General features: G+C 41.3%; 1 protein-coding gene across 3 annotated transcripts in view; it reads right to left on the reverse strand.

Annotated features, from left to right (window-relative positions):
* The window catches only part of Ophn1 (oligophrenin 1), a 378,262-nt gene that overhangs the window by 151,528 nt on the left and 201,529 nt on the right, over positions 1-25,205 (reverse strand). For 2 of the 3 annotated variants that reach the window (XM_006257072.5, NM_001107848.1), the window contains 8 exons: positions 20,519-20,623; positions 18,787-18,916; positions 16,473-16,573; positions 11,355-11,446; positions 7,386-7,464; positions 4,180-4,213; positions 3,612-3,674; positions 2,142-2,216 (listed from right to left, as the gene is read on the reverse strand). In XM_006257072.5, the coding sequence (XP_006257134.1) occupies positions 2,142-2,216; positions 3,612-3,674; positions 4,180-4,213; positions 7,386-7,464; positions 11,355-11,446; positions 16,473-16,573; positions 18,787-18,916; positions 20,519-20,623 (679 nt within the window). Of the gene's footprint in view, positions 1-2,141; positions 2,217-3,611; positions 3,675-4,179; positions 4,214-7,385; positions 7,465-11,354; positions 11,447-16,472; positions 16,574-18,786; positions 18,917-19,333; positions 20,428-20,518; positions 20,624-25,205 lie in introns of those variants that run through there. The other variant, XM_039099689.2, reaches the window with a different exon arrangement.

The following is a 25,205-nucleotide window of genomic DNA, read 5'->3' on the forward strand; positions in this document are numbered from 1 at the left end:
AGTCTGCACACACTCCCATGTGTGCCAGGACCAAAGGAAGGCTGAGAAGGGCAGGCTTAATTGGCAGCATACACACAGATGTCAGGAATGGCAATTCTGAGACTTCAGCACATAAATGCTAGTATCGAACACACAGAGGGATTTTTTTTCACTCCCAGATATAGCGGGGCAACTGGATCAAGACTTACTAGTGCAGGACTGTGGCTGACAAAACAGACACAGAGAGACACAGAAAGGAAAACCTTACCATCACCACAGCTTGCTATCTGAAAATACTTTTTGGATAACAAATTGAGTTAGGACCCAAGCTAAAGTCTTGGTCAACTGAAGAGATCAAACAAACAAACTTCTGGAAAGCTTAGCTAGCTAGAATTTCCAAGCCACAGCCTAAGGATACACCTCAGTGGAAGACAGTTCTTCAGGAATGCATAACAAACCGACTTCCATCCCTAACGCCACAGGAAGAAAAATGTACCTAGCACAGTGACTAAGAAGAAGGAGCTTAGGTAGACAAAGCAGTGGCCAAAACCTAGGCATCCTCTTGAGTCAGCTGCTAAATACAAAGCTGTACATAAATGAGAACGCCAGAGAGAACTCCACAAGCCAGGCAAAAGAAGAACATAAAGTTAAACAATGGGGCGTTATGCTGAAAAATGCCAGGAGTTCCAGAGCAAGCAGACATTTATGTTGTCTTTTGAATGTATCTGTATAATCTGTATATAATGTGTCTGTTTGGTTTTGTGTACCTGTTTGCGCCTGCCTGAGTGTAGGACTGAGTGTCACGGCTCTCATGTGGAGGTCAGGACACCCACCCTCTCAGGTGCTGTTCCTCACAAGCTAAACTTTTTGAGATAATCTCTTCTTCACTGTGTCAGATTTGCTGGTCCACAAGCTTCCAGGAATTCTCCTGTCTCCACTATTCATTTTGCCTCAGGTGCACTGGTGTTACCTTATTTGGCTTCTATGAGTTCTGAGGAACCAGATTTGGGCCCTCATGCTTGCATGGTATGTGATTTACCCCACTAAGCCATCTCCCCAGCCCCAAATTTTCATTCTAATAAGTAAGAATGAAGACACAGAGACATCAAAACTTACTAGCAGGTCTAAACAAACCAGTAGAGAATACTTTATGTCTAGCCTAACAAACTTCCAAAAACATTTGAATAGATACCCTACAAAAACAATCACACACACACACACACATACACACACACACACACACACACACACACACACACAAATCCAACAGCAACAACAACCCTACCTCAATGGTCTTTGACTTCATGAAAATAAGACATTCCATAAATCATAACAGCATCCAAAGAAGATTACAAGACACACATATACACATAGCCATGTACAGATACTTGTGCGCATGAGTGTGCGCTCATACACACACACACACACACAGACACACACACGCGCACGCGCGCACACACGAGGCCATACTGTTTAAAAGAAAAATGTAACCCATATCCAGGATAAATATCACCCAGTAAAGGAAAAAGTAAGAGTGCCCAAGACAGAACTCTGGAAAATATCTTTAAAACTTTATAAGGTGGGGGGAAGGGAATCCAGGAAGGGTTACTGATGAACGAGTAATACAAAGTTAAATGAATGAGGAGAGTATTGGATCGTGGGAGTCAAGTAAGGAGATAGTTCCCACAAGGAGAATGTGTTCAAGCCAGAGAGCAAAGAAAGCAGAGAGAAGAGTGCTGCTTGGATTTGGTAGAAGTGCGCATGCGTGCAATGATCATGGCCAGAGAAATTTGAGCAGAGGTGTGGTGGCAGAGCTGGCTTTTTTGGGCCTGAGGAATGAACAGGATAAGAGAATGAGAGGTGACAGACATATATTCAATGAAAGATGGTCTCTTACTCTTAAGTATGTAAAATATTTGTCGGGTTCACCTCTAAAAATATTTCTTAATTTTCTACAGGCTAGGTATGGTGCTACTTGGGAGGTTGAGGCGGGATGATTACTTGAGTATAAACATTTGGGACTAGCCTGAACAACAGAACAAGACCACAACTCAAATTTAAAATGTTCTTCAACCTTCCAGAGAAATGTGTCTTTCTCTTTCAGTCACACTAGTTTCTGTATAAACTAACCCCATTTTTTAAAAAAAATGTAAATTTGTTACCAAAAAAGGCATTGAGCAGCTTCTGAACCTGGATGTTGCTGCCCACAGTGCGGTACAACCCTTCTGTCTTGATCCCTAGGAAAGGAAAACCAGGTTATCTTATTAGTATTGCTCCAGTGTTCAAGGTCCCCAAGGCAGAAAAAGGAAGCTTTGTACACTGATGTTAGTTCACAGACAACAGAGAGGCTCTTCCTTCTCTCTTCTAGTTCTCCAGCCCTCTCCTGTCACAGAGGAACAATCCTACAGTCATTATCATACATCCAAAGATCTGTCACGGTTCCATTTGATTGTTCCTACCCACCCGCCCCACCCCACCCCCAGTTTATCTAACACACTCTACAGTAAATAGGCATGTGCTTCAATGAGTTGCCACAGGTAGCTGGGGGACAGTCTTCCAGGTCAGAAGGGAGCTAGCGATTGAAATATACAGAGGTGATATCCATCCCCAAGCTGTTCTTGGGCTATGATTAGAAAGGAGAGGATTGGAAGACAGCAAAAGTGAAGTAAAAGGCCACTTTTCCACTGAGAAAGGCTGATGCAATGCTTCAAAGAAAACAACGATTTATACACCACAGCCACCTGCATTCTAAATAGCCTCAGAAGGAAACAAGGTCGTTTAAAGGTCAGTGGAGAAGTGCGCTAATTCTACATGTCCCTGAGTTTAGATGTGAACCCATCAATTTTTAAACTGATATTAAAACAATATGTGGGAGAAGATGAGTTCTCGATTGTTTGAGATGGGACTGTCAGTGGAATGCTTGAGGGACAGTAGGTGCTAATTCAGAATGCATTCTACACCACTCCAAGGCTTTGCTCTCTAAAAGAGAAAACCACAAATTATGCATCTATGGTTGGATGAGGAACGCTATAATGGAAGCCAGTTTAGAACTGGCTGAAATCTTAAAATTTGTGTCCAGTGTACAAGCTATCAAAACACAGTCCAAGAATGGACTTGTGCAAGGGAAATTCTGGGTGCTTGTGAGAAAGCTCCAAGAAAACAAGAGTCCTGTGACACCTGTTTCTTCAAAAACCTGGAATTGTTCTTGGAAGGTATCTTTGTGCAGCTCTAGTGGATAGGAGGGAGTTTACTTCATCAAAACTGGGTACCACTATTTCTTTATATGCTTCTATGGAAATACGTGATTTTCCACATGAGGTTTGTTCTTGTGATTGTACACTTTCCTTGTGTGACTCTTCTTAACCCTTACAATATAAATTGTCTGGGGCTCTGAATAAAACTGGCTATTGCAGGAGACTTTAGTCTATGCCATGTTTAGGCTCCATTCTCCCAAGGCCAAAGACCAATTCAAGTGGTAAACACAAGCCTTATACAAAGCTGCCATTCTGATGATGGGTACGGAGCATCAGATAACACGATTCTTACTTTAGAGAAAGTTCCTTAGTGTAAAAGCAGAGGTGTTGAGGGGGAGTGCAAATTCAACACTTTCAAAGTGTTGTTTTCAATCTTACCTTTGGTCTCAATAAAATTGATGCACTTCCTAACAAACTTGAACCCCACTTCATTCAGCTCCACTGTTTAAAGGAAAGGAAAGTAGAGTCAGTTCATTGCATAATACGCAGTTTCTACCCAAGATTCAAGAGGCTCGGGAAGGAACTTCAGTGAGAACCAGGAGGGCAGGTGTACATCTCCACTCACTGTGAGACTGAATGATGCCATTCTCAGGGTAGGTTTAGACAGTTATAACACAAAGTGCTTCTGCTTAACCCTTTATATCACATCTACCCTAAACATGAGCAATGCCAAATAGGAAATGCTACTGTGGAAGTCCACAGAATTTTGACCATCTGTCTACAACAAGGAGGAGATAATGTATTTCTCTGGATCAACAGTAGCAGTCACACCATTAGTTTCAATGGTGTAACTTCCTTACTTCAATCAATATGCAATTCCAAATCAAGGCTAGGTTTCATTTTACAGTTTTGCTTGAATGGGGCATGTCATCAATGCCAGCGTTTGCTGCCAATGGGACAGCTTTGAGCTTATGATGTCCATAGGGTAAAAATTGGGATGACTTACTTTCTTCCTGTTTTGTTATAGGACTGTGGTAGATCTACAAAAGAAGAAAAACCAACAAAGACTAGGTTATTGTGACTCACTATTGTGACTCACTCACTCAAAAAGGATGCCAGTTCATTCCCTAGATAGGCTATCAAAATCATTAGAGATGCTAGACCTGTAACAAGAAAAGGAGGTGAGACAGAGTTATCTTTACCCAGATCTCTAGAAAATGCAACACCTAAAAGTTGTACTGAATGTTCACATGGTTCACACAGCTGAAGCTGCAGCTGATTCACCTTAGACATAATTTAAGTAAAGCTTAGGGCAGGTTTTTTTTGGGGGGGGAGCAAAAATACATTTTAAAAAGAGAAGTGGTTCTTGCTATCTTGCCTTCTTGCTCTTGCTCTGTCCCCTTGCTCCTTAACCCCCCTCTCTCTGTCTCTCTCTCCCCCCATTCCCCTCCCCCACCTCCACGTGCTCATGGTCATCCTCTACTCCTTCTCTCTCTCTCTCTCTCTCTCTCTCTCTCTCTCTCTCTCTCTCTCTCTCTCTCCTCCATCCTTCCCTCTCTCTCTGTCTTTCTCTGTCTCTATTCCCTCAACTCCCCTTCCCATGCCCTGAATAAACTATTCTATACTAAAAAAAGGTAGAAAAGGAAGTGGTCTTCTTAAGGACACCCAGGTAATGGGCATTAACACTAAAATGGTTGATACCATTCCAAATATATGAATATTACATATAGAACACAGGCAGATCCTATTTCACAAAACAAATACCATTAGGTATAAAAGTCACAGATTAACCCAAACACAGTAATACTGAAAGATTTCAATACCCTACTCTCACCATCATGAAGATCAATTGAACAAAAAAGCAAGACAAAACAAAAAGTAACAGAACCATTGAAAGTAAATGGCATCGTAGATAGATGAAATGAAAATGTACAGAACACTCCATCCAAATTCTGCAGACCATACATACTTAACCCATCGAATTTCGCTTTGAAATGGATTGTATACTAAAATACAAAGAGATGCTTATTCAAAAACAATGCCATGAAGCTAGGATCAACAGCAAGAGAAATCATAGAAAATATACAAGTTCATGGGGATTAAACAACTATCTAATGATAAATCCACCAATGAAGAAATAAAAAGAAAATCAAAAGATTCCTAAAATTTAATAAAAATCAAAATGCAATGCATCAAAACATGGGACACTGTTAGACGGTCCTAAAGTGGAAGTTTTTAGCCCTGATTACCTACATTAAAAAACCAGATCAGGGTTGGGGATTTATCTCAGTGGTAGAGCACTCGCCTAGCAAGCAGAAGAGCACAAGGCCCTGAGTTCGGTCCCCAGCTCAAAAAAAAAAAAAAAAAAACCAAAAAACAAAAAACAAAAAACAAAAAACAACAACAACAAAAACAGATCAATTTTGAATAACTTAATAACATAATGAGGCATCTTAAGACATTGGGGGGAAAAGAGCCAACCACAAAATAGCTCCCATTAATAGTAAAATGGTGAACTGATACACTTAAAGTAAAAAAAGTACACATGGCTCATATGATCAGTGGTTTTGGTGTTTAAGAAAACAGTAACACCAGGTGAGGCTGGAAGAACTAAGCCCAGTCCCTCCTTTTCAAAGGAAAAAGTACTGCATATCTAAGTCCTCAGAATTATTTCAGGGAGAGGCATTTCTTCATTGAATAGCATTTGCTGTGACTTTTATAAACAAGGGCTCAGTGGGGTCAGCCACAGTCAAGCTGGGGAGGATACATGTTCAGAGGATCTATATTTTAGCATCATTCTCCACAATTAGCCTCTAATATATTCTGATATTCACGCAGCTAAGGGTAGGGCATGTGTAAGAGAGGGATGGACATAGAAGCGCCTTGCTCCTTGCTTGCCAAGCTTCAAGTCTCTGGGAAGTACACCTTACTCCACTTCTAGCAGCAATGCAATCTCAGAGCTGGCTACTACACTCTTAATTTCTTTTACATATAGTTTTATTTGTGTTAGGGGAGGGGTGTGCATGTCACAATACATGTGATGGTCAAAGGACAACTTGTGGGAGTCAGTTCCCTCCTTCCATCACATAGGTTCTAGGTAACTGGACTCGTGAAATCCCAAGCTTGAGAGCAAGCACCTTCCCACTAAGCCATCTATCTCACTAGTACTGATTATGCTTCTTTAAGCCACAGAGAACCGAGGAAACAAGGGAAAACTATGCTTCCCCATAGGCTAGGGTTTCGCTTAAAGAGAGCCAGGAGGGGGCTGGAGAGATGGCTCAGCCATTAAAGGCTAGGCTCACAACCAAAAATATAGAGAGCCAGGAGGTAATGCCATATTCAAAGACTATAGTAGTCCTACAGTTAGTTATCTGTCAAACCAGAGAAGAAGACCCAAAACTAATACAGCACTCTGGTGTGTATAGGGTGGTTTTCACCTAGTTGTGCAAGGTATGTAGAACAGAAAGCCTTAAAACCATTCCATTGAGAGGAAGAAAACTGAATGATACCAAAATAGCTTAAGTCATCGCCATGTAACAGTAAAACCAGGGCCAGGCATTTGTAACTCCAACACCACTAAGCTCATGTTATGTCATGTGCCACCAAAAGAAACTACTAGAAAGCTATTGAAAAGACAATGCTTTCTAATGACTTCTGCTTTAATTGTTCTAAATTTAGAACTAATCTGACTCTTCTAAAGGATTTTTTTTCCTCTCTATCTGCCTAAACAGTGAAGGATAGCAGCTCTTGTCTCCTCTCCCATGAAAGAGAACAAATTGAGTTTGTAGGGCAAAAAAGTTAGAAAAAAACATTTTTAAAGGAAAGATAAACAAAGGCTTACTTACATCCATGACAATGATTTTCCCACCCTTCTCTATGAACAAGTCAATTTTATACCATGGAAAGGATTAGTTTTCATTCTTAAAAACTTGTAGGAATAGTTATGAAGTCTAATATTGCAGCAGTCAGCTTTAGTGCCTTCTCTGGAGGATGTCCTATACAATTTTACAGAAGACCCTCACGTCTGGAACTCAAGCTGGATTAAAGAAGAGTTGAAAAAGAGACAATTCCTTCTAGCTCAGCTTCTGCTGAACAATCTATGACCACTTCCCCACTGCCACCACTAGAGGGCACTCAGACACTGGCCTATACTGTTGAGGTTCCTTCCGCACCCTTCTCTTCAACCCTACTCCAGTGTTTGGAATAACTTACAGGTTCTTTCCCATCCATAGCTTCCATCCATAGCCTTCTATTGGCTTCTGAAGGTGCTTGCAGAGTGATGGTTCCTGTTCTGGGGTGGAAAAACAACAAGTTGAAGTCAGAAAATTCACCTGAGAGAATGGTATCTGGTATCATCGTTTTTTAGCATACAGTGTCAATTAATGGATATTCATTGTACAAAATGATGCGTTTTATTGAAACATTTCCATACATGTATGTAGTGCACTTCAAAAACAGGATTCTTAACCACTATACTAAATGGCCTCTTGTCTATATGGCTATTGCTCCAAGCTTTGTTTGATTCTATTTCCTTTTCGGCATTCGGCTATGGTTTGAAAATATAAACAAGCACCCACACACCCCCTCCAAAACCTCCTTATATTGAAATGTAATCGCCGATACGAGAATAATAAGTTGAGTCTTTGGGAAGTGACAAAGCACCTTTATAAAAAGGTTTGAAGTGGTGAGTCCATTCCCTCCTCTCCCTTCTTCCACTCGAGAACAAGGAGCATGTGCTTTCTGGAGGATGAAGAGGCAAAACACTATCTTGGGAAACAAAGATTCCCAGACGCCAAACCTGCTAGCACACTGATCTTGGCCTTTCCACCTCAGAACCCTGAGAAATAAATTTCTGCTACTCATGTACAACCCATTCTCAGGCCTAAAAGCAATGAACTGGATGAAGACACCGTTTTTTATCCAGAGACACTAAAGACTGATAGGCCTATTCTAATTTATCTAGACCCTCAGAACCAAACAGGACACTTGGCAATGAGCAAATTCCTGCAGGCATGAAGTCATGGTAGAGTCTCCAGCCAGCAATGAAAAGCTCACTTACCTCACACCTTTCTACACCACACAGCCTCACTCTGAGTTAGAGAATGCAAGCGCAGTAACAAGAACACTCAAAGATGCTGGGCTAATCACTTTGCCTCCCTGAATGGTCACTTCCTCATCTCTTAAGAGTGCTGAAACACACACTCTGGGAAGTACTGCCCAGTGTAACCTCAGGGGATTCCTGTCAAACCCCTTCTTACCTGGAGGGTGAAATGCTCTTTAAGATAAAATTAACCAAAAGCTAGCACTTGGCTCTAAAAATCTAAACTCTCCCCCATTTACCTTTCTCTAAGAACCTCCTCCTTTGGAATACGTCTTGCAGGACTGGGAAGCCTGGTGCCCTCTATAAAGACAGCTATCAACCAATTCACAAAGCTAAAAGGAGGCGCACAAGCTAATGGAAAACAGTCGTGAACATAACTAAGCAGTTTGATGAGGGAGCTGCTCATCGAGCCCAGCTGGCCCACCTGTCAGCTCACTTCTGATCTCAGAAGCTACAGGAGTAAATGTCTGACTCTCAGGGAAGCACTTGGAGATTCTTTAGTGCTACAGATGGTCAAAGTCAAAGACTATTAAGGACTAGAGACTGGGAAAAGGACTATGGAGTAGTTCAGAGTCCTTCGCGTAGGATTCATTATAACTTTAGATGAATTGTTTGCCCTCCTGGAGTTCTGCTTGCCCATCTGGAACCTATAGGCAATGGGTGGCATATATTCAGTAGAGAGCACTGGTTAAGAAGGCTTCCTTAGAGATTCTAACACCTGGACTTGAGCCCTGGCTCCACCATTTAGTAGCGGTGTTATTCAAATTGGCAACTTTTCTTTTGCCTCTTTATCTTCTTTTGTGAACTTCAGGTAACAGCAAACTCTGCTCTTTGTGAAGACTAAAGTTCATTTAAAGAGCTGAGCAGGGCCTGACAGGCAGGAGTCACATGGAACGCAATAGCCCTCTGTGGTGATATAAGTCTAGGATTTCAAATACTGGTATGAACATAAATATTTCCTGAACTAGCAAAAAGGGAGTAAGAGACCTCTACTTGGCCCTCCAGAGAATGCGAGCCAATGTGTGTAATCCCTGCTGGGAAGCCTGGCTCTAAGATCAAATGGACAAGAGAAGGAAGTAGCTGCCACAGCCTGACAAGGTCCCACGTGAAGGGTGCATCAGCCTCTGTGTATGATGCTATTGACTATCCTGATCAATAATGGAATAAGACAACAAAGGCAATGACCGTGGGGGACCACAGCTCAGGGCTCTGTCTTACGGCACAGACAGTTCATGAATTTTTCATCTTGGTATTTTCACATTTAAAATGGGGTGAAGGGATAGGTAAGCCAATGGTTTTTAACATGTAAATAAAAGGGTAAGTATTCACAGGTGAACCATAATCTTAGTTCCTGGGTTCTACTCTAAAAATTCCTCAGAATTCTGGAAGGGAAACGAACATATCTAAAAATCAACACCAAACTTACCACCTACAAAGAGCCAAGCACAGCAGCACACTATGCAAGAAATATAAAAAATAAGTCATGCAGTGTCTTGCCCAGAGCCAAACTATTTGCAATTGCTTTGAGTTGTGGGTATTAGTTACAGGTAGCTGGCAAGTTTAAGCTAAAACCGGAATTAACATGGAGTCCAACATCACTTTTAAGCTCTTTGATGCTGCAGAACCAGAGGTGCTTACAGGGTCACATAGGAAGTCAGAGCCCACAGCTCTTTTTCTTATCCTCCAGGCCTGATATTATTAGGACAATGGGTGCCAGTCACAGTTACTGATAACACTGTTTACTGTCGTAGTCCTTTGGATGGGAATCATCTAGTTTTTTTAAGAGAGATGTCATAGAGACCCATAAACCAAAATTATGAGTGTCCAAAGATATCCCGGTTTTTAAATAAGGCTAATAGGGAAAATGTTCTAATCTCCTTAGTCTATCTGATCTCAATCCATAATAATTTTTTCTGTGATATTATAACTTCTTAGTTAAGGTCATTTCGAGCAATTTAATTATTTTGCTAAATTCTTCTCTAGTACTCAGTGCCCGATATATAGAAATAATGGATGAGAATAAAATCAGGTAACATACACAATCACTGACGTCTGGGGAAACTTCTTAACCAGCAAGCATGACTATCACCCAAAATAATGTCAAATACTTTCACTTCAAAGGATAGAGGTGCCTTTTGTTTATATGTTATGGTTTCCAATTTTGTATTTTTATAGGATTTCCGTTTACTAATGTGTGTGTTCTGAGGCTATATGTACTTCTTGTGCTTTTTCTTTGGCTATTTGGTTTTCTTGTTCGTTTGTTTGTCTTTTCCTATTCAGGTTTGTTTGTTTGTATTTTACCTTATATTTTCTAGACGTCTGCAGGTTTTCTAATGAGAGAGAGCAAGAAAAGATGTGTGTGTGATTGGGAGAGTGAGGAGGTGGGAAGGGTCTGGGAGGAGTTTGAGGAAGAAACCATAATCAGAATATATTGTATGAAAAAAAACTATTTTCAACTTTTTAAAGAACAAACAAAGGTGTAATTAACCTTTTTTTAGCTGGAGGCAGAGGGGGAAAGAGGAATAGAAGGCACTGGAAAGAAACAATATAACGATGCCCCAAATTTGCAAGCAATGGCTCAAATATTTGGGAGTCAATAAATTATTCTAATTCACATGCATATCTTCAAAGTAGGAGATGCTTGGATCATTTTACAGTAAGTGGGGGAAACTCCCCACTACTACCTCTACCCTTCACCTTCTCTTCCAAATTGTGTCACTCTACTTCCTGCGTCACACTTAAGAGAGTTGTCTTGAAAAGAACAAGCATTGTTATTCTGTCAGCTTTTCAGCACTTTGAAAAAAATCAAAGCTTTGCATATATGACGGCAAATTAGATTCTAGGAGATATGTTGTTTTTTTTTTTTTCTGCCAGAGCCAATGAGGTAAATGTGGCTGAGAGATATACAGGAAACAAAATGAAACCAAACCATATGGAAACGCTCTGATCTGGTCTAACAGGGACCCTAGTGAAGGGCAGATTGAAAGGCAGGATCAAGAGACAGGGGAGGAAATAAAAGAGCCACCTAGATTCATGGGTGGTACACAGTGACCGTGTCAATTCACAGCATCCCAACTTACCTTTCATTAGCTTCAATATCAAAACAGAATCTCTTGTCAATTGACTCTGTCTTCCTTCTCACACAGTACTTCAAAGTTAAGTCCACAGGTCCCTGATAAGAGAGAAGCATTTCCTTAAAATCCAGAAGTTTCTTCCCTCATCTATACTGTCCTCAGGGTCATTTGAATGGGATCAACCAAGACAGAAGGAGCAATGGGCTGACTCACTAAGAACCTTCACCTTCAAATCTTGGAATTACATGGTCGATGGCTTCTCCCTGTTCTAAGTATCAGTGGTCAAGACCATGTGAAAATGAAAATGCTCGGGGCAGGCCAGTGCCCTTTCCCAAGCACAGTGGATACAATAGAAGCTCACTACACATCACCAGGGCAGTGCAGGAGAAATGGAGTGCCCAAATGCCATTAAGTACACGTAATAAATTTTTCATGAGGTTTCTGAGTAGGAAGTTGCAACGAGGAAATTAGCTATCTGAAACCATCCACAGAATGTTCGAGAAAAAGTAAGCATTAAAGCCCTACTGGATGTGGCAGTAAACACCTTCAAGATGAAAAAAAAGGCATAAAAATGGTCTCTCCAGAGGTAGGAAAAAAGCAAGGAGACAAGACTTGTTTACTAATCAAAGCAACATTTTTACATTTGATACATGTGGGGTAGTATGGTTCATAATATTCCCGTGGGAACACAAATCTGCCAAAGCCCTTGGTGGCCACAAACTCCCTGATTCTTCATTGTTTGCTTTCCTCTAGTATCTCAAATGGGGACAATGTGGCACCGAAAGAGAGATAAGACTTAGATAACACAATGAACTATATACTGTTATTTTTAATACAAGGTATTTTTAATTCATTGGTGGTTTATTATTTTCTGAAGTTGTATAACACAAACTTCCCTCACCCTTAGAGGTGAATGTGAGAGGTAAAATTTATTAATGATATGCAAGTTGGTAAGGTCCAAGTAGCATTACAGTAGGAAGGTTAAGATTTGGGATATTGCTTCACGTATGCCATTTACTAGCTATGTGACCCTGGCAAGGCAATGGCTCCGAGTCCTAACTTCAGAATGTATTAAATAAGAGCAATATTGGCCTATGGTCTCAAACTCAGAAGCCCTGCATATACTCCAGGCCTGTACTTATGACACTATTCCATTCAAAACAACGTGCATCATTGGCGAATTTACTCAGTTTTGACCAATTTACTCGGTTGAAAAGTAAACAGATCACAGAGCTAAGATTTATAGCCAGAGCAGACATGATAAGATATGCACATCTGTAATCCTCAAACTCCAACCTGAGGGAGATAGATAACAAATTCAAGGCTAGTCTGGATTACATGGTCAGATTCTGTCTAAAAATTTTAAATGTAGAAATAAACAAATACATAAAAATCAATATATAAATAATCTCAAATCACGATGTTCTTCAGCTAACTACTGGACGTGCCTCTCACAACAAGTTTGGGCATTCATGGGCCAATCATTTCTGCTCTTCTTCTACTACACGAACTCAAACTTCCATTAACCTTTCAAAGTGCAGTTCTTATCCCAACACTTGGGATGTCATGTACAAGTTCCTCAAGGAAGGTGGCGGGGTCACGTAGGCAATCTCCCTCTTTCGTCTTCACACCATTTAGCAGCAGCAGTGTAGCAAGCGACTTAGGATCCTAGGCCCCATCTACACCACTCCAGCTGCAGCTCCAGACACCACCAAAAATTTTGTGTCCCATGGTTACAAACCACTTCACACACAAGTCACGCTCTTTAATGACCCCGTGCCATTGCATGTACTGTGCTCTGCACCCAAAGGGACTCTTGGTCTGAATACATTACTACTTGCTCGATAAATCACACTTCAACTTTCCTCCAAACTCCACACAGCCTGCTCCTCACTGTGTACTTTATATGAAATGCCCTGTCGCCAGTGCCACACTTGATGGAGAAATCCTTACATACATGGAAGATGTCTTATTCACCTATACATCTCCAGTCCTTAGTCAGTAGGGCTGGGAAGAATTTATGAACCCAATCACCATCCCTTCTACTTTTCTGAGGAGGAAGATAAGCCTGAGTAACATTAAATAATTAACTTGAGGTCAAATGCAAGTTATGAATGGAATTAGGGTTTAAACCCAGTTCTTTCATATATCGGGGAGTTGGGAGGGTGGGGACAGCACATGAAGTGCACACTTGGCAGCAAGTGCCCTGACATAGTGAGCCATATCACCAGTCCCATAAACACAATTATTTAAACTCAAAATCAACCACTCTTACTCTTTTCCATTATGTCTAGCATGGAGAGGTAAAATTCTGATAAAGTAAATATTACTTTGGAGGAAACTGGTAAACAGAGTATATGACATAAGTAAGACTTTGCAGGTTGAGCTATTAGGGGACACTGGTAAGTGTCACAGTAAGGAAGAAGGCAAATTCATCTATCTCAAAATCGGGTTCGTGGTATATGCTCCATAGTGCTACTGAAAGAGGAAATAAGGGTAGGTGGTAGAAAATGTCCTTGGAAGACAACTGGCATTTAAGAAAAGGTGGTTCTTATCTACTGCTGCTGCTGCTGCTATTAGCAACATAGCATCATTTATTTATATTAATTGCGTTTCGGAAGCATGAAGTATGACTAGGAATGGTGTCAGAAGACTAACAAGAAAAAATATTTTCGAATACAAATTGGGTGAACTCAATAACTACTACTTCTTCTACTCCATCTGTTGGTTTACCTGCTAGAGTCCTCCCAGAGATCCAGCAAAAGATTGTCATCGCCAGGACTGCTGCCAGGTGCAGGTGGCTGGCAGCATATAAGAGGACTGCTTGCTACCACAGCTCACTCACGTATATATATACGATTTCTCTCTCCCTTGCTGCCCCCTCCCTCCTCCTCCCGCCTCCCTCCCTCCCTCCCCCTTCCTCTCTCTCTCTCTCTCTCTCTCTCTCTCTCTCTCTCTCTCTCTCCTCTCACCCTGTTCTCAAGTGTTCCTAGCTAGCCTCTCTCTCCCCATTTCTGTCCATCTTTCTGTCCTTCTCTGTTCCCCTTCTATGATTTCATGGTTCTAGTCCCATCTTTCTGCTCCTACCCCTTTTCCAGACCCACACTCTCTGTATTCCCCCTAAATAACTCCCTTTATATCAGGTCTATCATACGGTGTGATTTCTCAGGGTGATATCTTGGCATGGGCCAACCAGGTACTCCATTACTCCACCTACTGCCACATTATATTTTCTAACACTACTTTTGAAATGGAAAACTGAGTTGTTCTTTTTTCAGTCCCTTAAGGGATTCTACATTAAAATTGCTTAGGCTCAAGGCCAGGCACATGTGGCATCCCAACTTTCAGGATCGAGAGGCAAGTGGATCTCTGTCAGTTCAAGGCCAGCTTGGTCCACATAGTGAGTTCCAGGACAGCCAGAGCTTCACAGAGAGACTCCATCTCGTAAAACAAAACCCTGCTTAGGCTCCTACGATTGCAGTTTTGCAAGCACCACTCAATGAAACAAGGAGGTAAGAAAAATTAAATTGCTCTCATATGCTAAGGGGATATAAAAGAATTTTCTACTGATTTTGGCCTGGACAAAATGTTCTTTTGAACAGGAATAAAAAAACTCTAAAAGATATTACTCTGAGAGTAAAGCTAGTGTCTAACCTCCAGATAATAATTTGTGTAGAATTAAAAACAATGGGGTCTTAGAAATTAGCCCAGTTATAAGTAGCTCAAACTCCTGGGTTTATTTCCAGTACCACATAAATCAGTCATGGAGACATATACTGATAATTTCAGAAATCAGGAAATAAGGCAGGAGGATTAAAAAGTTCAAGGTCATGCTTTATATTATAATGACTTTAAAGCCATCCTAAGCTCCTCAAAGACCCATCTCAACAACCACCCTGCCTAACATGAAATAGAAAAAGAAAAAGACTGCAGCCAGTGTTAGACTGTAGCCAGTGTTAGACTGCAGCCAGTGTTAGACTGCAGCCAGTGTTGTACATAAGCACTCGATGCTCATAGCCCATGGTGAACTTGATGAAACCTGATGACACATTACCTAAGAGTGTACCCCAGCTTAAACATATATTTGAGGTACAATAGTAGGCTCTGTGCTTAAAAACCAATGTAAAAAGTAGGGGTTGGGGATTTAGCTCAGTGGTAGAGCGCTTGCCTAGCAAGCGCAAGGCTCTGGGTTCAGTCCCCAGCTCCGAAAAAAAAGAAAAGTAGTTTTCAACAGTCTGTAGTCAAAACTCTCCCCTCTAGTTTTCGGTGTCCACAGAAAATGCTGTTAATAGAAATTGGCAGTTTTCGGTCCCCAGCTCCGAAAAAAAAAAAAAAAGAAAGAAAGAAATTGGCAGTTTTCTCCAAACTCCTGAATACCTTAACTGGGCCTTCGTCTATGTACTTAAAGCTTCCAGCAATATGTAAATATCTCAAAGGTTCACAGTGACAGCATGTAGGCGAGCAAGTGAAGGGGATACTTCCAGAAAATGAATGATGTGATGATCACTTTTTACCTTAGAAACATCCCTGCATGGAAAGGATCAGGTCCTTTCAGGGATTAAACATATATATATATATATATATGTATATATATACATATATATATGTGTGTGTGTGTATGTATATATGTATGCATGTATGTATGTATATATGTGTATATATATGCCATATATGCCTTTATTAGATGCATATATTAAATGCTAATCTTAGGATATATATGCTTTTAATAAAGGCATACTAGAAAGTAATTCATATCTTAAGAACTCACTACTCAAAAGAACCATTCATATTTTGGATATGTTCTTTGTATAAATACGGGCAATTGTTATACTAAATAGGCTGGGAAGGTAAAGACACCATTATGATGGTAGGAGCTGCATATGATATAACACACCTGTTAATCCCAATGCTCAGGAGTCTGAGGCAGGAGACTTGCTATAAGTTCAAGGCATAGGTCTGTGCTATACAATGAGTTCCAGGCCAGCCTTTTCTCTAAAACCAAACCACGTTTTAATATTATATGACAGTGCTAGACTTGATTGCTTGACACTGTGTCAATATATATTCTTCTCTGACATACCATCACACCGATGAGCTCAAAATCTAGCAGTAACCAAAACTGACCTGCTTAGCACCGGGCTTCTGTTCCGTCGGTGTCATGGTGAGTGTCCTGGTCTCTTTCTCATACCGACAGTAGTATTTTACCCAGGATATCCCCAGAGCCCCTACGAGACAGGAGAAAGGGAACAAGCAGATTATTTCACCTCCCCAAAGCAGAAGCTGCTTTCTGTTTGCTTTTTTCCTCCAGTGCCTGAGATTGAATACAAGGCCTCTACACGGTATGCCCATTCCCAGCTATTGCTTATTCTCGGCTGACAGACCCTAGGTCAATCTCTGTTCTTTGCCTGTGTACCATCTTTACCTACCTACTGCACCACAGAGATGCTAACCGTCACCAATTCCTTCCCATATCCATGGCTGGCTCGTTCCAAACCCACTTACTCCTCCTGCAACAGTTCTTGGGAATAGAGACACCTATGCATCCAGAAGCTTGAAAATCCTGCCAATTTGCTCTTTCCTGAAACCTCTCATTTAACTAACACTGAATTGTGTCCATTCTATTCCATACATGGCTCTTCTTCAAGTATTTCTGCTTCTTTTAACCCTTTAGCAATGAGTTAAAGGATGTTACATCATCTTGTTTTCATAATACTTATAACATTTCCAATAAAATACAAATGTACTTTTTTTCTCTCATCAATCATTTCAAGCAGGCTTCTCGCATTTCCCCATCTCTGATTTGCTCCTATCCTACCCTTCTTCACCATTTTGCTAGGATGTTACTTTAAAAGGTCTTTCTATTGATGTCACCTCCCTTGTTGTAAATCATGCATGGCTTTCCTAATCTCTCCAAACAATTTAGTCTACGTTCAAAGCCCTGCATAATTTGATCAAATTGACCTTTCTGGCCTTGTCACTGGGTACCCTCACCTCTATGCTCCTGTGTCAGTGAATTCTTTTCAGATGCCAAATACTTAGGTGGCCATGTAGTTTGTCCTGCTAACTCAGCATGTAGTTGAGAAAGGATACACCATAAACTTAAGAATGAGTAATTACATCAGGACAACATGGGTTATGCTCAACAAACTAAGACCTAAGCATGAAGTATGTTCTCCAACACTCCTATGCCTCTAATACAGTAGCACCCACATGAAGTTCTCTACCCACCCTTATCCCATTTTTAAGCCTGTCACTCTTTCACTGAACATTTAAGTTCTAAGTCAAACATCACTTCCTCAGAGAAGCTCTTAGATATATACCCCCAAAGAGTGTGCTCCAAATGCTTTACAAATATACTTTCCTATCCGTCCTGTCAATCTGAGAATTGCTTGGAGAATAAAAAGTGTGAGATTCATTTCGTTCTTGTACTCTCAGTGTGTTGCATACCATTTGGTCAAAATGCGGCTTGGCAAGCATTCATTTAACTAAGTGGCAGCCATTTGTGACAGCTTAGAAAACTGAGGCCCAGAAACACCCTGTACTATGAAGCAGAGGTTCTCGACTAGGGGCAGTCTGACCTCACTGTAGACAGTTTAGATTGTCATATATGAGCAGTCCTACTAACACAAGGTGGAGAGAAAACCAGGATGTGGCTCGCCACTTTACATTGTGAAGCAATGGTTCTCCACCTTCTTACTGCTCTGACCCTTTAACAGTTCCTCAGATGGTGATGACCCCAGCCATACAACTATTTTTTTTGCTACTCCATAACTGTAACTTTGCTACTGTTATAAATCATTTAAAAAATGTGTCTTTCAATGGTCTTAAGTGGCCCCTGTGAAAAGATCATTTGAATCCCCAAAGGGGTCACAACCCACAAGTTGAGAGCTACTGCTGGACAAGCTCTGGAGGTAGTGAATGGGATAAAGTACACTGGAAAGGATATCAAGGTTGGTACAGGATACCTCTGAAGTTAACCTTTGATCTAGTGACTGTTCGAAGCCTCAATGGTTTCAAGTGTAACCTAAGCATAATGTGGAATCAAAGGTTAAATGGGATGAGGCTTTTAAGTACAGTAAATATAATCGACTTGAAATGTAAATACGTAAATATCCAAGAAAAATAAAATTAAAAACCAAATCTTTAAAAAAATAAAAAATATGATTTACTTCCTTTTTCCTACCTATTTTTTGACCCAAAGTTCAGCATACGCAATTAACATTCCTCGACTTGAATCTCAGAGAAAAAATTGGAGACATAGTACTCATAATTTAAACATGCCCCTAAAGTTTCTTTTGCATTTTTTACTATTCCTACCCTGCCCTCCAAAGAGTTCTATCCGACATGGATCTATGAACAACACATGGGTCTCAGAATTCAGAAAGGTAAAGCAGCAAGGCCCCAGGGAACCAGAGGGTGGCGCTGCATGCCCACACACATTTCTCCTGTGTGTAGAGGTAGCCTTCGATGGTTGGCTGTCCCGGAAGCTTGCATGTCTGAGGGGCCTCTTTCATCCTCTTCTTAAGTTCCTCCATCTCCTCCCGGGTACTGGAGAAGTGATTCCTTGTCTGTCAAGAAATCATCATGATCATTGTGATAATTGTCATCAACGGGACTGTGTCAATCCATCATAGATATAGTACAGAGATTTCTCTGCTCACAGCATGTGCTAGCACATATAGAAAACTGAATAGTAGTGACTAGAAAATAATTCTAGAGTTTAATGGTACTAGAAAGGAAGCATAAACACAGATATCACAAGAAGCAAGAGCTTTTACCTAGTGGGATTAATTCAAGCTTCAGGTAAATAGGAATCTGAAATCTCTGACATTAGACTGACCCTTACTTTACAATAAGGGCAACTATAGAGAAGGTTCCCAAAAATAGTTATCATGGCCATTTCTTTATGTTAGTGAAGAAGATGTGGACTACACTAACAACAAGTCAGCCATGAGTACACATGCAAACGCTTGGTATTAGCTCACATTTGTCAAGTGACACATGGCAGAGGAGTCAACTTGATTGTAGAAAGATTTTGTAAGGCAGCAGAAAATAGGTACTCTCACGTTCAGGTAAAGGAGAGGACCCAGAAGGAAGGAATAAATGCAGAAAGAAAAAAGTAGGTAAAACTGTACATCACAATCCCCCTCAGCAAGCATCTTATCGGCAGTTTTTAATTTAAAAATACATCTATGAATGTCATGCAATGTAGCACACCCAGTCCAATGTCACCTGATCTTAATCACACCTTCTACTGACTACCAATTGTTAACATTCTCTATGCTCCTTTAAAAATGCTGGTTTGGGGCTGGAGAGATGGCTCAGTGGTTAAGAGCACTGGTTCTTCTTCCAGAGGTCCTGAGTTCAATTCCCAGCAACCTCATGGTGGCTCACAACCATCTGTAATAAGATCTGATGCCCTCTTCTGGCACACAAGTGTACAAGCAGATACAGTATTCATATACATTAAATAAGTAAATTGTTTTGATGCTGGTTTGGTTCTATATAACAAGTAGCTTAAGAGATATCTGCTTTATCTATCTACTCTAGAAAGCATATGATCCTGCAAGACAGAAAATCCTTGGTGCCTCGTTCTGGTGTACTAGAGACTTTTCACACTGTCTCAAATAGGATATATTTTCATGGTATCCATAAATACTTATCAAATGATAATTAGTAAATTCTCATGTCTCAAAACATTAAATATGCTATGTCTATGGTCATTTGTAAGAACTAGCATGTGCATGAGGTTGGAGACGTCCTTTAAAATTCATTAACTCTAAGTAATGAGAGAAGGAAGAAGAGATACCCATAATAAGAAAGCACGTGGCTTAACTGACTTGAGAACTAGCATAATGCCTAAGCTTCCCATTTAAATAAGCCTACGGCTGGACTAGGATGTGGAAGCGATACCATAAAGTAACAATGCTTAATAAATCCCGGCTAGATAAAGCTATCCCTGAATAGACAATGGGTTTGAGAAGGAGCAAACCTCAAAGACAGGGAAGAGTCAAAACTGAAAAAGCAAGAACATGTCGACATGCTGAAAATGTTTGTACGCTACACCTAATAAACTGGCAGTGGTGAAATGGCAGGCAGTTCCAAAGTTAAGATCACTGGGACTCAAATCCCGAAGGAAAGGTAGGTGAAGACATCCACCTACAACTCACATTCTGCAAGCTGAGCTGCAGCTGCTGTTTGTATGGGAGGAAATCCTGTGTGAGCTCCACCGTCAAGCTGTTAGAAATGAAGAGGCTGTGAAGGAAGGCTAAGACCTAGGGAAACAGACAGAAAAACCAACTTTAGAAACGTAACATTATCTACGACCAGCACGCCCCCCCCCCCCCCGATCAAATAAAGGACCCAGGAATTTAGGGAAGAAAATCATGAGCGTTTACCAAGTACACCATTATAAGCAGTCGTGGCAGGACAAGCAGACACACAGGTAAGTGTTCTCATATTAGGTGAAATATTTCACCTGCATTCAGTCTCAGAAATAGCAAAGGTGGATCCTTTTTAACCTGCATCTGAAGCCACTCAGGAATTACATACTACAGGAAATGACTATGCCTCTTTTCTAAACGAGTTCAGCATTTATCATCCAAAAATAACACAAGCCAAAAATTTAGATGTAATACCAAACCCCCCCCAAAAAATTAAAAAAATTGTACACTTAACCTCATGTAATAGGCCTCATATACACTGAAGAAAATGTAAGCACACTAAAAATATTGTATAAAATCTTTGGGTAATGAGTATAACGTATATAAGAAATATAAACAAACTTTGTGTTTAAACTGGAGACTCATTTAAGATATTTCAGTATGTAAATTAAATTTTTTTTTCAAAAATCTCAACCACTTCTGGTTGCAAGCATTTTTGGTAGCAGTTATTCAAATAAATATCCTCAGGATTAGCCCATAATAGGTGCTTCTAGCAGAAGATGACATAGAAATGATGAAGAGTCCACTCTTTAATTTTCAAAACATTCAAGCCATGACCAGTGAGTTTGCTCAATGGGTAGAGACTTGCTGTTTATGTCTGACAACCTGTGGACACTCCTCAACTCACATAAAGCTGAAAGGACAGGACTGACTCCATGGAGTTACCATTTCATGCCTACATACTTGACATAGCACGCATACCCTCATAAAATATATTTCATTCAATTTTATTAAAAACAAATGAGAGAAAATATAATTCTTGCTTAACATTTATAAACATTTAAAAGTTCAATGTTCATAAAGTATAAAAGGTAGACATAGACACAGATCCATTTGTTGTAGGAAACAAATAGATGAAATATAGAAACGTGTGAACATATATTTAAAAAAACATAAAAATAAAACAATACACACATATATGGTAGAAAGATATGTCAAACTCATTGACACTCATATCCACAAGCCTTCCTGGTGTTCTCCTAAAATTCAGAACAGGAAATGTCATCAGCGCTCCCCAGTTATTCAAACCAAGAACTACAGAATCAGCCTTATCTCTCTTTAACTCACATTTAAGTCCAATTCAACAGACCCTTCGGCTAGTGTTTCCTCCAAGATACCATTTTTGATGCTAGAAATAGAACCTAAGACCTTGCACAGGTAAGGCAAACTTTCTACCACTGAGTTATATCCCCAAACCTCCAAACTATTGTGCTAAGCTATCTATCCTTTACTGATTCTGCTTCTGCAACACCAACTCAAGTGAATAGGTCTTCTTACCTAGAACACTATAGCATTTCCTTATTTAATTTGTATCCCAGGAAGATCTCAAGTTCGTGATTCTCTGCCTCCACTTCCTGGTGCAGACATTACTAGTGTGTGCCACCTCATCCAGCCTATAATAGCTTCTTCACTGCTTTCCTAGTGCTCTGTCAAGCCACTTCCTACACAATAAAATTGTCCTGACAGGGCTACTGAGGCTGACGTTCAAATCATACCGCATGACAATGGGTCCCAATGGGTCTCAGTCAAACATCACTTCCTATAATTTCCCTTTTCTTCTACCAGTTATCTCAGGACACATAACTTCTTTTCATTCTTTAAGAATGTCTAAACATGGTCCCACACCCGCGGATCCCGGCCCGCAGCAGCTCTCTGCTCCCAGACAAGGTGAGAGAGAGACCCAACCGCCTGGTCAGGTGGGCACTCCTGAGGCTGCAGAGCGGAAGAGACCACCAACACTGCTCACCCCTGCCCACATCCCTGGCCCAAGAGGAAACTGTATAAGGCCTCTGGGCTCCCGTGGGGGAGGGCCCAGGAGCGGCAGGACCCCTGCCAGAGACACCACCGGACCCTGAAGGAAACAGACCGGATGAACAGTTCTCTGCACCCAAATCCCGTGGAAGGGAGAGCTAAACCTTCAGAGAGGCAGACAGGCCTGGGAAACCAGAAGAGACTGCTCCCTGCACACACATCTCGGACGCCAGAGGAAAAAGCCAAAGACCATCTAGAACCCTGGTGCACTGAAGCTCCCGGAAGGGGCGGCACAGGTCTTCCTGGTTGCTGCCGCTGCAGAGAGCCCCTGGGCAGCACCCCACGAGCGAACTTGAGCCTCGGGACCACAGGTAAGACCAAATTTTCTGCTGCAAGAAAGCTGCCTGGTGAGCTTGGGACACACGGAAGCAGAATTTCTCTAGAACCGGGCACGTTCTGTGTTTACCGGAAGTCCCACACCCGCGGATCCCGGCCCGCAGCAGCTCTCTGCTCCCAGACCCGGTGAGAGAGAGACCCAACCGCCTGGTCAGGTGGGCACTCCTGAGGCTGCAGAGCGGAAGAGACCACCAACACTGCTCACCCCTGCCCACATCCCTGGCCCAAGAGGAAACTGTATAAGGCCTCTGGGCTCCCGTGGGGGAGGGCCCAGGAGCGGCAGGACCCCTGCCAGAGACACCGCCGGACCCTGAAGGAAACAGACCGGATAAACAGTTCTCTGCACCCAAATCCCATGGGAGGGAGAGCTAAACCTTCAGAGAGGCAGACAGGCCTGGGAAACCAGAAGAGACTGCTCCCTGCACACACATCTCGGACGCCAGAGGAAAAAGCCAAAGACCATCTGGAACCCTGGTGCACTGAAGCTCCCGGAAGGGGCGGCACAGGTCTTCCTGGTTGCTGCCGCTGCAGAGAGCCCCTGGACAGCGCCCCACGAGCAAACCTGAGCCTCGGGACCACAGGTAAGACCAAATTTTCTGCTGCAAGAAAGCTGCCTGGTGAACACAAGACACAGGCCCACAGGAACAGCTGAAGACCTGTAGAGAGGAAAAACTACACGCCCGAAAGCAGAACACTCTGTCCCCATAACTGACTGAAAGAGAGGAAAACAGGTATACAGCACTCCTGACACACGGGCTTATAGGACAGTCTAGCCACTGTCAGAAATAGCAGAACAAAGTAACACTAGAGATAATCTGATGGCGAGAGGCAAGCGCAGGAACCCAAGCAACAGAAACCAAGACTACATGCCATCATCGGAGCCCAATTCTCCCACCAAAACAAACATGGAATATCCAAACACACCAGAAAAGCAAGATCTAGTTTCAAAATCATATTTGATCATGATGCTGGAGGACTTCAGGAAAGACCTGAACACACTTAGGGAAGCACAGGAAAACATTAATAAACAAGTAAAAGCCTACAGAGAGGAATCGCAAAAATCCCTGAAAGAATTCCAGGAAAACACAATCAAACAGTTGAAGGAATTAAAAATGGAAATAGAAGCAATCAAGAAAGAACACATGGAAACAACCCTGGATATAGAAAACCAAAAGAAGAGACAAGGAGCTGTAGATACAAGCTTCACCAACAGAATACAAGAGATGGAAGAGAGAATCTCAGGAGCAGAAGATTCCATAGAAATCATTGACTCAACTGTCAAAGATAATGTAAAGCGGAAAAAGCTACTGGTCCAAAACATACAGGAAATCCAGGACTCAATGAGAAGATCAAACCTAAGGATAATAGGTATAGAAGAGAGTGAAGACTCCCAGCTCAAAGGACCAGTAAATATCTTCAACAAAATCATAGAAGAAAACTTCCCTAACCTAAAAAAAGAGATACCCATAGACATACAGGAAGCCTACAGAACTCCAAATAGATTGGACCAGAAAAGAAACACCTCCCGTCACATAATTGTCAAAACACCAAACGCACAAAATAAAGAAAGAATATTAAAAGCAGTAAGGGAAAAAGGTCAAGTAACATATAAAGGGAGACCTATCAGAATCACACCAGACTTCTCGCCAGAAACTATGAAGGCCAGAAGATCCTGGACTGATGTTATACAGACCCTAAGAGAACACAAATGCCAGCCCAGATTACTGTATCCATCAAAACTCTCAATTAACATTGATGGAGAAACCAAGATATTCCATGACAAAACCAAATTTACACAATATCTTTCTACAAATCCAGCACTACAAAGGATAATAAATGGTAAAGCCCAACATAAGGAGGCAAGCTATACCCTAGAAGAAGCAAGAAACTAATCGTCTTGGCAACAAAACAAAGAGAATGAAAGCACACAAACATAACCTCACATCAAATATGAATATAACGGGAAGCAATAATCACTATTCCTTAATATCTCTCAATATCAATGGCCTCAACTCCCCAATAAAAAGACATAGATTAACAAACTGGATACGCAACGAGGACCCTGCATTCTGCTGCCTACAGGAAACACACCTCAGAGACAAAGACAGACACTACCTCAGAGTGAAAGGCTGGAAAACAACTTTCCAAGCAAATGGTCAGAAGAAGCAAGCTGGAGTAGCCATTCTAATATCAAATAAAATCAATTTCCAACTAAAAGTCATCAAAAAAGATAAGGAAGGACACTTCATATTCATCAAAGGAAAAA

This window comes from Rattus norvegicus, chromosome X (assembly GCF_036323735.1).
Source record: "Rattus norvegicus strain BN/NHsdMcwi chromosome X, GRCr8, whole genome shotgun sequence".
Classification (NCBI taxonomy): domain Eukaryota; kingdom Metazoa; phylum Chordata; class Mammalia; order Rodentia; family Muridae; genus Rattus; species Rattus norvegicus.